The sequence below is a fragment of the Aethina tumida genome, chromosome 3 (genome assembly GCF_024364675.1).
Source record: "Aethina tumida isolate Nest 87 chromosome 3, icAetTumi1.1, whole genome shotgun sequence".
NCBI lineage: Eukaryota > Metazoa > Arthropoda > Insecta > Coleoptera > Nitidulidae > Aethina > Aethina tumida.
Genome location: NC_065437.1, coordinates 20,994,939 through 21,010,084, shown reverse-complemented (window position 1 = coordinate 21,010,084; position 15,146 = coordinate 20,994,939). Strand labels below are relative to the sequence as shown.

The 15,146-nt window shown below is 34.3% G+C and overlaps 1 protein-coding gene across 1 annotated transcript; it reads left to right on the top strand.

The window, feature by feature from the left end:
* The first annotated feature begins 1,024 nt into the window (after positions 1 to 1,024).
* Positions 1,025 to 14,966, top strand: LOC109607373 (collagen alpha-1(V) chain-like). The gene is made up of 24 exons (XM_049964928.1): positions 1,025 to 1,149; positions 2,889 to 3,044; positions 5,416 to 5,643; positions 5,707 to 5,863; positions 7,575 to 7,737; positions 8,537 to 9,038; positions 9,092 to 9,285; positions 9,338 to 9,562; positions 9,619 to 9,693; positions 9,762 to 9,872; positions 9,927 to 10,385; positions 10,442 to 10,747; positions 10,803 to 10,964; positions 11,018 to 11,269; positions 11,350 to 11,601; positions 11,661 to 11,984; positions 12,107 to 12,484; positions 12,677 to 12,946; positions 13,002 to 13,163; positions 13,225 to 13,440; positions 13,498 to 13,730; positions 13,783 to 14,006; positions 14,057 to 14,241; positions 14,298 to 14,966. The coding sequence occupies exons 2-24, from the start codon at positions 2,954 to 2,956 to the stop codon at positions 14,655 to 14,657; spliced, it is 5,529 nt and encodes a 1,842-aa protein (XP_049820885.1). The 5' UTR covers positions 1,025 to 1,149; positions 2,889 to 2,953; the 3' UTR covers positions 14,658 to 14,966.
* The last annotated feature ends 180 nt before the right edge of the window (positions 14,967 to 15,146 follow it).

Here is a 15,146-nt window from a genome sequence, read left to right as displayed (position 1 = left end):
ACATTAAATAATATAAAAAATCTTTCATGTAAAAAAAATTAACTTAAAACTTATGGGAATGAATTAAGAATTACCACATCTTTTAACAATACCTGTTCTTTGAAAACAGACTCTCTCCAACACATTCGAAATATGATTTATTAAAAAATATTTATAAATTAAATTTTTCAAAAATGATAATAATTTTTAAGGAATAATTTTTTTAAAAGAAATGAAAATAGACATGCATCAAATAAAATACATGCCTTTTCTAAAATAGGTGGTCAAAATTTGAAAGCAGTTACATGAGCTAAATATTTATTTTCTTCTAAACAAAATACAGCCTATTAAATTTAAATTTCAAAATTTATTTTTTTATTATATAGGGTGGTGTTCCTCTTTTTCCCGTCTTATTTTCCACGCGACTGAATATTTTTTAAAACTATTAAGTCTTTCATATTTTTTGCATAGTTTAAGATAAGAAAGGTACTCTTGATTAATATAGATTATCACATTCATTTTTAAGATATTTCATATTTTTTTCTTCCAAATTGTGCAGAGAATGTGGAAAACTTAATAGTTTAAAAAAATATTCGGTGGCGTAGAAAATAGAGCGAGAAAAAGAAGAGAACCACGCCACTGTAACAATAATTGAATTATAGGATACCAAATTTAGACATATGAAAAAGAAACAATTTTTGATATTTAACTTTAAAAGACTGTATTTTCTTCAGGAGTAATTTTTTAAAAAAGTTTTATTTAGAATTTCTTCATTATTGGACATGTTCTAAGTGTTCTCAAATTCAGTATAGTATTATTTTTACAAATTATCCAAATATTTTAGATGGTATTTTTGTCAATGGTGCACAAATTAAGAATATAGACGACATTGAATACCAGCTAAATCATCTGACCCACAACCAAAACTCCGCCCATGTAACAAATCTCAAATGAATTAAACAAGCTAACTTTGATTAATTTAAAATGCGTATTTGAATCTAACATGTGCCAACATCATCTCAATGTCTTTTATTTCCTGGACGATTTGTGTTAACTATGATCAGTGCGTGATTAGACCGCGTCGACGCGGCTCGCGAGTGCTCCAAACAAGAACTAATGGCTTATCGACTTTAAGTGACACTTAACAATACGTTATATATTTTTTAAAAGGTAATTTTATTAGTTAGTAGTATTAATTGATCATTTTTAATGTTATTTGTAAAATGTTTAATATAAAAATATTGATTTAATTAATACAAACATATTTTTAAAATTTTTTAAATCTCCTAATTAAATTATGCAGTGAATTTCAATTTATGAAACACTTTTATTATTATTATTTCGAGGAGATGAAAAAAACACATTACATACATATATATTAATATATCAAAATATATACATTAAAATTAAATTTTAAAACAAGACAATCAAATTAGTTTGACATGAGTCTGTCTCCACACTTGAAACGCTTAAAAAAACAATAATTAATTTCGACAAAGGCCAATTACCTTATTTACATGTACAAACCTAATTATGTCGGCCCGAGAAAAATCTTAATTATTATATTCAAGTAGTAAAGGGCAGAAACGTTTTAAGACGCAGCGGAACTTTAAATTACCTCTTTAACTGGCATTTATTCTCATTAAAATGAAAAACTTCTCAATACAAACAAATGCGAAAAAGTAAAACAATACGACACACATTTCACGTTTTTAATTTTGTTAAGGAATAAATTTGCTTGCTAAATAATTACTTTTTATTTTGCCCTTGGCAGTGCAACAGAACGTTGCCTTTCTCAAACTTTTATGTGCCACCAAATGTTTCTTAATGAATAAATTACGTGACAAATAGCGGAAATTTAAAATTTTAGAATTCACTTAATGCAAAAAATAGAAATCTAAGTGAACGAGAACGACATCAATTTTCAGATTTATGTTATTACCCTGTAAACGCAGGAGAAGATAAGAACAATTTCTAATTAGCTTTTTATACAAAACACAATTGTAATATTTCATTTCTTATTTAACCGAATTTGTATATTTAATGGACCGTTTTATCGGGTACGACATTAATCAATTGTAAAAAATGAACAGCCATAAATAAATATTTTTAAGGAAAATAACCATAATTGTGCGTAAAATAATAATTAATATCCAGTTCAGAGTCAGAAATACATTTAACTTTTTTTTTCTTATTTATGCAAGTTTAAATTAGAATTTAGTCTGAAAACTTTTCAAAGAAACAAGAAAGTTTACTATAAAGTTTATAGTATAAAGTTAAGACATAATAAATAAAAACTCAATGCAAGTAAAAATTACTTTAAATTTTTTAAGTCATTAGGCGCTGATCTTTTCAGATTTCAAAAATCATCATTCATCAAATTCCATTCATTAAGAAAAGTTCCAATTTTTTACGTAATCTCTATTATCATGCTAATTAATTTTCCACACACACACAGTTTAATTCAAATATATTCGATGAAACCCAAATGTCTAAAAATAAAACCTCTGTAATTGTGTGTATGTATGTATAAATATTACGCTCCTGAATATGCGTAAGATGAATTCATTATGATTTATGTGTTTTACAGTGAATGCAATTAGAATAACACATGCCTGAGCTCATTTAGCATACATTTATTACATCACATCTGCACCCTAATAAATCCTATTCCTTCAATTTATTGTGCTGATGTCAATAATTAATATTAAACGCTTGAAGTGTAATACTTAATAATATTCACATTTGGAAATTTAGGGTTACATAAAAGATCTCACATTAAAATTAGAAAAAAGGGAAAATTATCTGAAATAAAAAGTAATCGCCTCGAAAAGTATATAATTAACATATAACTTCAAGAATGATTAATTTGAGATGTGTTAAATTAATTAAAACGTTTTTGCATACAGGAAATACAATTTGGATGCTGAAGTCTAGGCCAGAAGTGCTGTGATATCCGGATGGACAACTAATCATGTGCGTTCGGACTAGAATTAAGGCTGAAGTCTTAATATGTGTGTTTATTGTATTAGTGCCGTTGATTGAGGAAACTGCATCGCAAAGTGGTATGTAATTTATTTTTAGTTTAACGTTTAGAAGGCAAATTTTCATTAGTAAAATTACTGCATGTAAACAGAAGAAGTGAATAATTCAAATTAAGACAGAAAAAAGTAAAAGCTTATGGAAGTTTATCCAAATACTTACTACTGAATAACAACTTAGGAATGATGGAACTTTTGAAGTAGCGTCTTTTTTCAGATGTAATATCTCGAGACTTAGGGGTCCTTTTAATTAAAGGCTCCATTTATCCTTTACAGGGCATGAATGATTTAAGTACTGTTTTATTAAATAACATTTTATACCTTAGACGTAAAATAAATCGATACGGCCATTGAGTAAATGATGAAAATTAATTTCATTATTTAATTTATATATTTTAATTCATTCTTTTACAGGAAATTACACAAGAATTTTACAATAGAATGAATTCAACATAGACGTTGAACAGAAAGTTCGACACAAAAACAAAACGAGAAAAGGTTATCGAGTATTTGGAGTGAAAAATGTGTAATGTACCTTAAAGTACTTCGTTCGTTCAGGCAATTTCGGTTAATAAATTGTAAGTTTAACGAAAGGTCACTTTAATTTTGAAAAGAAGGAAAATCTTTGTTGTCTGATGACACACATAAAAGAGGTGAAGCGAACTATTAGACATTTGTAGATTAAATACAACACGTCCAAGCTGTTCTGTTAGTTGCCAATCGTCTGAAAAAGAAAACAATTTTACGTTGCAACTTAATGGATGACTAGCTTTTCAGTTAACGATTATTCGCATTCAGAAAGTCTAGCTACATTGTCCTGTAATAATAAAAATGTAATTTAAAAGTATCTTATACATTGAACATTTAACATTTAAATTAAATATCTGGACGGATAATGGTATATTGTTCTTTGAGAATTTTGAGATACATTTCTGTTGCTTATAATTATTTATGTTGTCTACGTGTATTAAATCACTCAGTATCATCTTAAATTAAAGAAATTGTTTATGGCTTTGTCATATTTTAATGATGTGAACCATTTTTTATTATGTGAAAGTGCACGTTTATATACGGATAAATATTTTAACTGCCAGCAACTATCACATACATGCATTGCATTTTTATACATGGGTAAATAATAAAAATGCTAAAAAGTATTGCATATCATAAATATAATATAAAAGTTTGCAAGAAATACCAAATTCTGTCTGTCAGAACGTACACTACACATTTTTATTCACTGCTAAACCTTTTACAACTTATTTAGGAACGATTTCCACCTACAACTTTCAAAATAAAGCAAATAAATAAATTAACGAGCCGAGTATATAAAAGTCTTAGTAAGAATATAAGAAAAGTGCGAGCTTTCTCTTATCTACATATGTGGAATTGAAGTCTGAATTTGAAAGAATTGACTACCAAGTTTTCTTTGCAAGTTTTTTTATTATTATCTTTAACTGAAGTTGAAAGTGTGTTCTTATAATAAATTTAAATATAAATGTAGTATTAAATTTAGATATAATATAAAGTGGGACCACCCTGCTGAAATAATTGCCACCAACATAATAGTTTTAACAGATGGCACAATAAACTGAATTAGATATATCAAATCATCATAAAATGCGTCTGTTAAATGTTACTTGCTAATTTGTACTATATTACTAATTAGCGAAAAAAACGCCATTGTTGTTGACCATTAATTGGACATATTTAATAGCTTAATTTATTTGGGTCAAATAATTTAATTAATTGTAACCCAATTAAATGAAAAATATGTTAGTTTAGCAAAGTTATTGATGTGCATTTCCTGTATTTAAATTTATAATATAAATGATTTTTATATAATAATTCAATATAATAGTAGACTGCATTAAAACAACTCATTTTAAATGATACGGTTGTAAATTATTTATTGTAGTAATTTTTATTGAATCCAAATTATAAATATTAATAAATTACAAACACTGATAATCAATGGACGGGTAATTGCGTTTGCAATTAAAATAATTTGATAACTACAAATGTATTTGAAATTATAAGTAGGTATACTCGTTTGATATTTACATAAACACAACACGTGTTTATTACTAACACCAGTAATTATGTTATTAAAAAGCTTCGGTTTCGGATGTGTATATGCAATTGAACTTTGTCGCATCATAAATTTTCGTGTTAAACCAGTGGGCGATGAACTAATATCTATACCTAATAACATGTACAATTATAATAATAAATATATATTATAGAAAATGACATTAAATGTTGTACAAATAGTGCGGCTTGAACGACTATTGGAAATTGCTTTTGTCTCAACCAAACATTAAATAAATTATAGACCAACAATTAGGTCATATTTAGATTATTTCAAGTGTTAATAAAAAATAATTTGTTACAGATGAAATAGTTGACCTTATAACTGAGGCGAGGCTGTATTCTCAACCGACTGGAGTGACCAGAATATTGGGAAGATGCGCTAACGAATCAAATGGAAGGGAACCAGAAATAGACGAATGGGCTTACAGATTGGGAGAGAGGGCACAAATATCTTTAAGCACCGGCGATTATTTTTCAAAAGGGTTCCCAACAAATTTTTCTGTACTGATCGTAGCGAGGCCCACTCCAGGTCTGTTTTTACATTCTTGTTTTTCTTTGAACTCTTGTATAATTTAAATATTTCTTTGTTTAGGTCAAATCTACTCATTGTTCACTCTATACAGTGAAGAAGGGGACGAACAACTTTCGATCAGTGTCGGTAGAGATGTCAGCGTTTACTATGAAGACACCGACGAAATGCCTCTTGAAGGAAACCACATACCTTTTGAATTATCAATGGATGATGGAAAGTAAGTAACTTACGATAAAGTTATTAAGAGAATTTACAGTTGTTTAGTGGGTAATGAAATGGTTTGCCCTTTTGTTTTTACGATTTTTACTGTAGAAGGCTTTATTGGATAAAATTGGAGCCACACACAATCCAGGCAAAAAGCAAACCTAATCTGTAATTCAACCTTTCCGAAAGAGCAGCTGGATAATTTATCAAACATCCTCGGCAAATCGAGTTCACGCCCTTTTGCCTTTCTTAAAACCGCGCTTGTGGAAACTAATTAGGATGTCTTTACAAGATAAGCCGGAGACGCGATTATGTTTCTTAAATGTTGTGTTAACGGCAACAAAACGGTTTTGATGTCGACCTTCTTTCCGGATCATTACGACCATTGCCGGCCTACGTTCGAAATATTCAACTTGAGAATAATCAACAACGGGGCGATAAGTTTTCGTCTAGAACTTTGCAGTCACCTCAATTGGGGTCATACGTAATTTCGAATCAAGTCTATGAAAAGTTTGTGGGGCAAAGTACTTCTTGAGCCGTAATAAATAAATATTTTTATGAAAGTTTTTGGCGTAATGCGGAGCCATATATTATATCGGTTTAAGACGATAAAAGGGTTTTTAGAAGTTTATACTTATTGAGAGCCGCCAATAAAAAAGGAATAAATCTGAAATAAAGTTGAGCGTATTCAAAAGTCAAACACCTTGGAAAAGTTGATATATAAAGTAATCTTTCTATTGATTAGTGTGGTATTGAATGAAACATACTCTGGATGAAGCAGCTTTATCTGATGAAAACATATTGTTGACTTAGTTGGAAATGTGAAAGTAATTGTAACAGATTACACAATGAAATAAGCCACAGTCAATAATTCTTCGTATTTCTACCAATTTAAACCGAGAAGTAACCTTTCATTACAATTCCATTCCTCCGGAGAATAATAATGTTAAAGTTCTGTTCTTATTAAAAATGAAAACACAAAAAATAGAATTTTAAGTTGCGTTTTCTTATTGCCTGTGGAATTTAATTATGTGACGCTACCCATCTTGCACTCGACCCTTCAATTAAACTGTGTTGCCGAAGTAAGCGTTATTACATCAAATTAGTTAATTCATAATATTTGAACTCATACCTGTATATACAGTAACAGTAAATTAAGAAGGCTGGCATGAAATTACTTCATTACAAACATTAATTAATTATAGTCCCTTCAAAGAAAATAATCTACAATGTATCTATTGTTCTGGAATAATATACTGTTCCCTAATTTATATCAGTACGGCACAAAGATATTTGAATAGTTTCGTTCATTCATAGGGTAGGTTAGAAACGAATTTATTTTTGTTCGTACTTTAAAATTAGCATTATAATCAAACGAAATTTTATTAAAAATTAATTTGAAGACAAATAGTCACAACTTAGTCTTTTAATTAAGTATTTCCTGCTTGTTGTTGGCATATTAAGGGTAAGAAATAAATGTTAATGACATTTCGTTTAAACTGAACTGAACTTCGACGAATAAAATTTTAATTACTTAATATTTCACATTACATTAAATATCTCAAAACATTTCAAAAGGATAATAAATTTAATTAAAAATAGTAAATTATTAAATTTAAAAGTGAAGTCATAAGTAACGATTCATTGTTCATAAGCGATTGAAATTAATTTGTTTGTATAAAAAAATTGAATCCCGATACATTCATTATTTCTATTCATTTCAGGTGGCATCGATTAGCCTTTAGTTTTAAGGGTGATTCCGTTACCCTAATATACGACTGTGCGAATACGATAACGAAATCATTGGCCAGGGAATCCACATCCAAACTTAGCACATCAGGAATCATGAATATTGGATTCCAATTAGCTGATGAGGGGTATTATGAGGTAATTGCGTTTTTGATGCGTAAGTGCCATGTCATATACATACATGATAAATTTATATTCAATTTTCATACACTATTAATTTATAATAGAATAAAATATATGTATATGTAAATATGTTTACAAGACATCAACAAAAATTAAATGTAACTAAATAAAGTGTAAATGTATATTGGATCGTACAAAAAACATCACATATACATATATATACATATATATATATATATATATATATATATATATATATATATATATATATATATATATATATATATATATTTTCTTTTAAAACTTGTTGGAGGATTAACCATTAATCCTTAATTATTCTTAATCTACTTTAATATAGCACTATGTATTAAAAATATTATTACTGACAAACAAAAACTGAATGAAATAAATGTTTAAGAAACTTCCAGTTATTAAACTTTACGTGGTCGTGAACGACGGAAAACAGTGCAAAGCGATAATTCACTTAGGACCTGAAACTCGAAAAGAAATGAAATACTATTGCAATTTTTAATTACTTCGGACTTAAAGTGGGTATAAATTACGAAACGTCACTTTGGATTAATAAAAAAGAAGAAGTTTATTGCAGAATAAAAACTTATTCGAAAAAGGATACGTTTTAAAAATGTTTTTAATCGCGTTATTAAAGTTTGTTTAATTTTTTTGGAAATGTTTTTCAATTAGGTCATAAATTTTAAATAACTTTATGTGAATTTAATAGTTATGGGACAAGTCTATAATATTTTACAAATTGATTAAAGAATCAAAAGTAATCGATACTAAAACTCATTTTCAGGGTGACGTACAACTGTTAAAAATCGCCCCTACTCCAGACGAGGCATACAATTTATGTACAAAACATGCTCCCGACTGCACAGGAAGTATATCTGGTTCTTCCCACAGTAGTTCCTACCATTACAGTAGCAGTGGCGGCGGTGGTGGCTACAGCTATAGTAGTAGCAGCAGAAGTTCTAGTTCTACTAGCGGTGGCAGCAATGGCCACTATAGCGGTTCTGGATCTGAGTCGGGTGTCAAATTCAGTTCTTCGTCACAAAGTGGAACCAGTGTTGGATCCTCTTCAGGTGAAAGCAGTGGTTCTAGTTTTGGATCTGTGGCAGTTGGTGGAGGTAGTGCAGGAACACTTGGAATTAAAGTGGAAGGTGGAGGTAATTTTAATGGCGCTGGTGCAAATGTTGGAATTGGCGAAGGAAGTTCAGGAGGTGGAAGTATAGTGACACGTAATCATGCATCAATGAATAGTTCGGGAAGGGGAGAAGCTGGATATGAAGAAGAAATAGGTAATTTTCATATTTATATTCCTATATTATTTACTAATTCTGTATTGTAATAGATTTCGAGGGATTAAACAAATTTATCCAAGGAGCAGGTGGCACATACATCAGTCAAGAAGGGAGTGAATCTGTAGACTTTGATCAGAATGTAATGGGTGGACTTAGAGGTGATATCGATTATGAAAGTAATACAGATGTACCAGAAGTTAATACCATCAACAACACAACTGATATTCTAACAGAAACTGAATGGGTAAATTATCAGTTATGCAAATTATTTTGAAACCTTTAAATTTCTTTTGTAGGCTAACACAGAATCGCCTGATGGTTACGATATGTCACCAGTTGGACCAGAGTATGGAAATTCTCCTTCACCCTATTATCCAAATAGAGGTCCTTCTGGACCACATGGTTATCCAGGTCCCCCGGGACCCCCTGGTCCACCAGGACCTAAGGGAGAGCCAGGACGAGATGGTTTAGGTGGTACTGATGGCATACCTGGTCCACCTGGACATGTGTTTATGATTCCGGTACATATACATGTATTTGTCATAAGAAAACGTAAAAAACAAAACTTACTTTTTAGCTCAACACTCAAGGTAACGAAAAAGGTCCAGATAGTCAAACAGAAACTTTCAGGCAAATGTTATCGCAACATATGGTAAATATAAAATGTCAATATAATCTAGTTTATTATTTACTAAACAACTATTTACAACTATGTTTAAGATGGCTATGAGAGGAGTTGAAGGACCAATGGGATTAACAGGTGTGCCGGGACCACAAGGACCTCCTGGACCTGAAGGTCTCAAAGGAGAACCAGGAGAAATAGGAGAACCAGTAAGATAAAATGAATCGATCAAAATATAATTGATTGCTTTTCAATTTCTTTAGGGGCCACGTGGTGAAATGGGACCACAAGGCTTACCAGGCAGAGAAGGTAGACGTGGAAGACCAGGTCGCGATGGCGAGAGAGGATTAACTGGTCCACCTGGAAATAAAGGAGAACAAGGTTTAATTGGTCTGCCTGGATTACCGGGGGATAAAGGCGAACGAGGAGAAAGAGGTGTTCCAGGAGAACAAGGTTTACCGGGTCACGACGGTATGCAAGGCGAAGAAGGTCCTCCAGGACTGCCGGGCCTTCCTGGAGAACAGGGTCCTCGTGGATTTTCTGGTCCAAGAGGTATTCCAGGTTTGCCCGGCCCTCCAGGAATTCCAGGAAGTGAAGGACCTCCTGGTTCAAAAGGACATCCAGGTCCAATAGGTCAACCTGGAGCCCCAGGACAACCAGGATCATCTGGAGCACCAGGTCCTCCAGGACCACAAGGTTTACTAGGACCTCCGGGTATTATGGTAAGTAAATTATAATTTTATTTATATTTATATTATGTACACTCATTCATTACTAGGGACCTATGGGTAAACCAGGAATTCCAGGACTGCCAGGAGCTGAAGGTTTACCCGGGAACAATGGATCACCTGGATTACCAGGCAGAAAAGGAGAGCCAGGTTTACCAGGACATCAAGGATCAATTGGATTTCCTGGTGCTAGAGGTGTAAAAGGTGATGAAGGAAAAAGAGGAGCAACTGGTGAAAAGGGGGACAAAGGCGACCGGGGACTAGAAGGAGAAAAGGGTGAACCAGGTTTAAAAGGAGAGATAGGAGCTCAAGGACCACAAGGAATACCTGGTTTGGAAGGACCAGAAGGGCCAAAGGTAGACATTACATTATTAAATTAAATTATTTATTTTATATTTCTATAAATTATAGGGCTTCGACGGTCCTCGTGGTGAAACTGGACCCGCTGGACCCCCAGGAGAAAAGGGTAAACAAGGTATTCAAGGTTTTGTTGGATATCCAGGATCAACAGGTGAAAAGGGTGATAAAGGTGCTACTGGTAGACTTGGGCCACCGGGTGAAAAAGGAGAAAGGGTAAATTTTGTTTATAAATATTATTAAATATTAAAATATATTTAACTTTTTAGGGTAATCCTGGAAGCCCAGGAGAACGTGGTGAACAAGGACCACGTGGCTTCAGAGGCTACAGAGGTAAACGTGGACAGGATGGGTTGCAAGGACCAAAAGGTGATACAGGTCAACCAGGACCACCTGGTCCTTCTGGAGAAGTAGGTCCACCTGGTTCAGAAGGGCCTAGGGGATTATCTGGACCACCTGGATCTCCAGGATCCCACGGTAAAGACGGTGTCCCTGGCCCACCTGGAGAAAGAGGACCACCTGTAAGATTTTTTATTTTCTGTATATTATCACTATCAATTATCATTCAAACATATAGAGAATAAATTATCATTATTATTAGGGTGAAGCAGGTTCTCCAGGAAAACCAGGAGAACCAGGAGTTATAGGACCGCAAGGTCCTATTGGAGAACCAGGGCCTATTGGCGAACCAGGAACCCCAGGACCTCCAGGAATTCCAGGCGAAGCAGGAGTTCCCGGTGAGGCAGGAAAAGAAGGGGCTCCAGGACCTCCGGGACCACCTGGTAAACCTGGAATATCAGGCCCAACTGGCCTTCCGGGATTTCCAGGTGAAAGGGGCCATAATGGTCCACCGGTAAGTAATAATACACCGTATATGTAAACTATTATTACCGTCACGAATTGTTCTGGTAGGGTCCACCAGGATTGAAAGGAGATGAAGGGCCAGCTGGCCCAGCTGGTCCACAAGGAGACAAGGGCGCCCAGGGCGAACCTGGAAAAGAAGGATCTCCTGGACCTGAAGGAAGAAGAGGCCCACCTGGGCCACCTGGAGCTGGAGGAGCTAAAGGAGAACGTGGCGAAGCAGGGCCTCCGGGAGTAAGTGGAAGAGATGGACTTCCGGGCCAAAGAGGATTACCAGGAGCTCCAGGACCTGTTGGACCACCTGGTGAAGATGGAGACAAGGGAGATATTGGACCACCAGGAGAAAAGGGTTTCAAAGGAGCTCAAGGAGAACCGGTAATCTTACGATAAATAAATTTCTTCACTAAGCTTTTCTGGTTAAGCAAACGTAAATTTTATTTACTATTTTATTTAAGTTGTTTGACGGTACGATTGTAACTTACATTATTCAAATTTAGGGACCAGTAGGAAGCCCAGGCCCTCAAGGTATTCGAGGTGAAATAGGACCAGTGGGACCACCAGGAGAAAAAGGACCCCCAGGAGAAATGGGACGACAAGGTTCTAAGGGAGAAGATGGCCCTAATGGATTGCCAGGTCCGGCAGGACCAGCCGGGCCACAAGGACTGCCGGGTCCCCCAGGTCAAAAAGGAGAAATTGGAGATTTCGGACAGAGGGGTCCCCCTGGTCCTGCTGGTACACCTGGTGAACAAGGTGAACGAGGTCCAAAAGGCGCAGAAGGGTTACCAGGACCACGAGGTCCGGAGGGATTGCAAGGACCTAAAGGCGACGATGGACCACCTGGTCCAATAGGTCCTCCTGGAAAAGACGGCAGACCTGTAAGTTTGTCAATATGTAACTTGTAGTGTCATTACGGAGCTTTTAAATTAAATGCTAAACAATTATATCTGAGCTTGGTTATCAAGAACTCACGGGATTTATGATTAACTTTCTATAGAATCGAATTGAAATTATATTTATAATAGAAATACCGTAATAATTATTTATAACTAAAAAACTAAAACTCTTAGGGTGAAACAGGGCCTCAAGGTCAAAAAGGCGAAGAAGGAAAAGTCGGATTACAAGGACCACCTGGGCCTAGAGGACCAATAGGACCAGAAGGTAGTAAAGGATCAGCCGGACCTCCAGGTTTTCCGGGACCACCAGGAGAACCAGGTCTTACTGGTTTAAAGGGGGAACCAGGTAAAGATGGTGAACAAGGAAAACAAGGCGAAGCAGGTGCACCAGGAGATACAGGTTTACCTGGCCCAATTGGCCCTCCCGGACCAGCAGGACGACCCGTAAGTTTGTGTCTCAATTAATAAATGTAAAACCAAAGTAAATTTATATTTGTAGGGTCCAGAAGGTCCTGCAGGTTTACAAGGGAATACTGGATTACCAGGGGAAAAAGGTGATAAAGGAACAATTGGAGCACCAGGATTGCAAGGGCAGACTGGATCTCAAGGTATACCAGGTCCTCAAGGTTTACCAGGATTGAGAGGATCGCCGGGTCCAGCAGTACGTACTTTCGAAATTCTAGCGTGTTCTTATTTTAAGAGAATGGTTTTAATCATTTAAGGGGGAGACCGGTCCGCCGGGTAATCCAGGAATTCCAGGTGAACAAGGAAAAATAGGTGAAACCGGTCCCACTGGACCTAAGGGTGATCGCGGTAGGAGAGGTCCTAAAGGACATAGAGGAGATCCAGGTCTGAATGGACTTAAAGGAGACCGAGGAGATAAAGGTCAGAAAGGGGAGCGAGGAGATCGTGGACCTGAAGGGCCAAAAGGCGACATTGTAAGTAAATGTTTTGATTTGTAATTTGAAAAATGATTGATTTGTTTTCGTGTATAGGGACCAGTTGGACCCATTGGTTTCAAAGGTAATGATGGTCCTGCTGGACTTCCAGGAATGGAAGGACCACCTGGACCTAAAGGACAAGAAGGAGTTGCTGGAATGAAAGGAGAATCAGGTCCACCAGGTCCTCCTGGACCACCAGGACCTCCAGCTGAAATGCCACTTCTTCCTCCTGAGATTCTATTTCAGAAAGAACTATCGCGATCTAAGAGAGATCTTGGAGATTTAATGTGTGTTATTTTTTAATATTTTAATGTAAGATATTAAAAACTTTCATTTTAGTAACGAATATGAAGAAATTGTGGAAACAACTAAAAAAACTGATACTTCAGGCGACGAAAACGTCAATACAAATAATGATGACAACCATAAATTCTTAGATATGTACAACGAGATTTACAGAATGAGGCGTGATCTCGAAGGAACTAAAAAACCAGTGGGAACGCGAGACAATCCAGTTCGAACTTGCAGAGATCTGTACTACGGACATCCTCAATTTAATGATGGTATCTATTAATATATTAAATGTAATTAATTGAATAACGGTGTTTTTAAGGATGGTATTGGATTGATCCCAATTTGGGCATGAAAGATGATGCAATTTATGTTTATTGTAATATGACTGCTGAAGGAGAAACTTGTGTATCACCAGATAAGCACAGCTCAAGTATGCCCAATATACCATGGAGAAAAGAAAGTCCTAAGAAAGAGTGGTACTCCAATTTACGGGGGGGCTTTAGAGTAAGTCACAAGTTATTACAGATTATTTACGAAATTAATGTTTATCGCATTTTCAGATAACATACGAGGCAGTCGGTACAGTGCAAATGAACTTCCTGCGTCTTCTTTCAAGTGAAGTATATCAAAATTTCACATACTCGTGTATAAACAGCGCAGCTTGGTTTAATCAGAACACCCACAAGTTCGATATGGCGATAAAACTTTTAGGTCAAAATGAACACGAATTCACGCACACCAACTCTAAAAATATTGTCATTGAAGATAAATGTAAATTTAGAAAGAATAAGGCAGAAACAATATTCGAGATTAGAACGAAGAAAATGCAACAATTGCCTATCATTGACTTTTTGCCAGTGGACTACGGAGCACCCAACCAAGCATTCGGATTTTCAGTTGGAGCAGTTTGCTTTAAATAAATTAGGATATTGCGTATATAACATAGTTTTACAATAGATACTTACTTGATTGAAAATTAGTTTGTTTGTTAGAAAATACTTTTAAGGTATGACTGTTGTTATAGCACCTATTTATTTATGAAGAACTTAAGAATGTACATATTTTAATATAAACACTGCCATATTATGTTATGTTTTATCTAAGTTTGTATTTTAGTAATAAAATATTGTAAATAAAACGTTTATCCTTAAATAATTTATAATAAAACTGTATATTACATAAGAAATTATTCACTGATAGGTATAAAAATAAAATAATTCGTAAATATTTGTACATCTTTGTTCTTTCATTTAAGGAAACAACCGCAAAATATAAATAAAAAGTTATTATTCGCAAATAATATTTTAGAACAAATATTTAAAATTTTGTATAGTAGTTTATATTTCCTCATAAACAGTGCAACCAGTTTGTCAATAGGCAACCACGATTTCAACAGTATTTCTTTTTAT

What these genes read in the sequence shown, in the direction of transcription:
- LOC109607373 (XM_049964928.1), top strand. Translation starts at nt 2,954, where the DNA reads ATGTGCGTTCGGACTAGAATTAAGGCTGAAGTCTTAATATGTGTGTTT. An exon ending in CGTAGCGAGGCCCACTCCAG is followed by an intron (nt 5,644 to 5,706) that starts GTCTGTTTTTAC and finishes TTCTTTGTTTAG; the next exon opens with GTCAAATCTACTCATTGTTC. An exon ending in ATTTACGGGGGGGCTTTAGA is followed by an intron (nt 14,242 to 14,297) that starts GTAAGTCACAAG and finishes TCGCATTTTCAG; the next exon opens with ATAACATACGAGGCAGTCGG.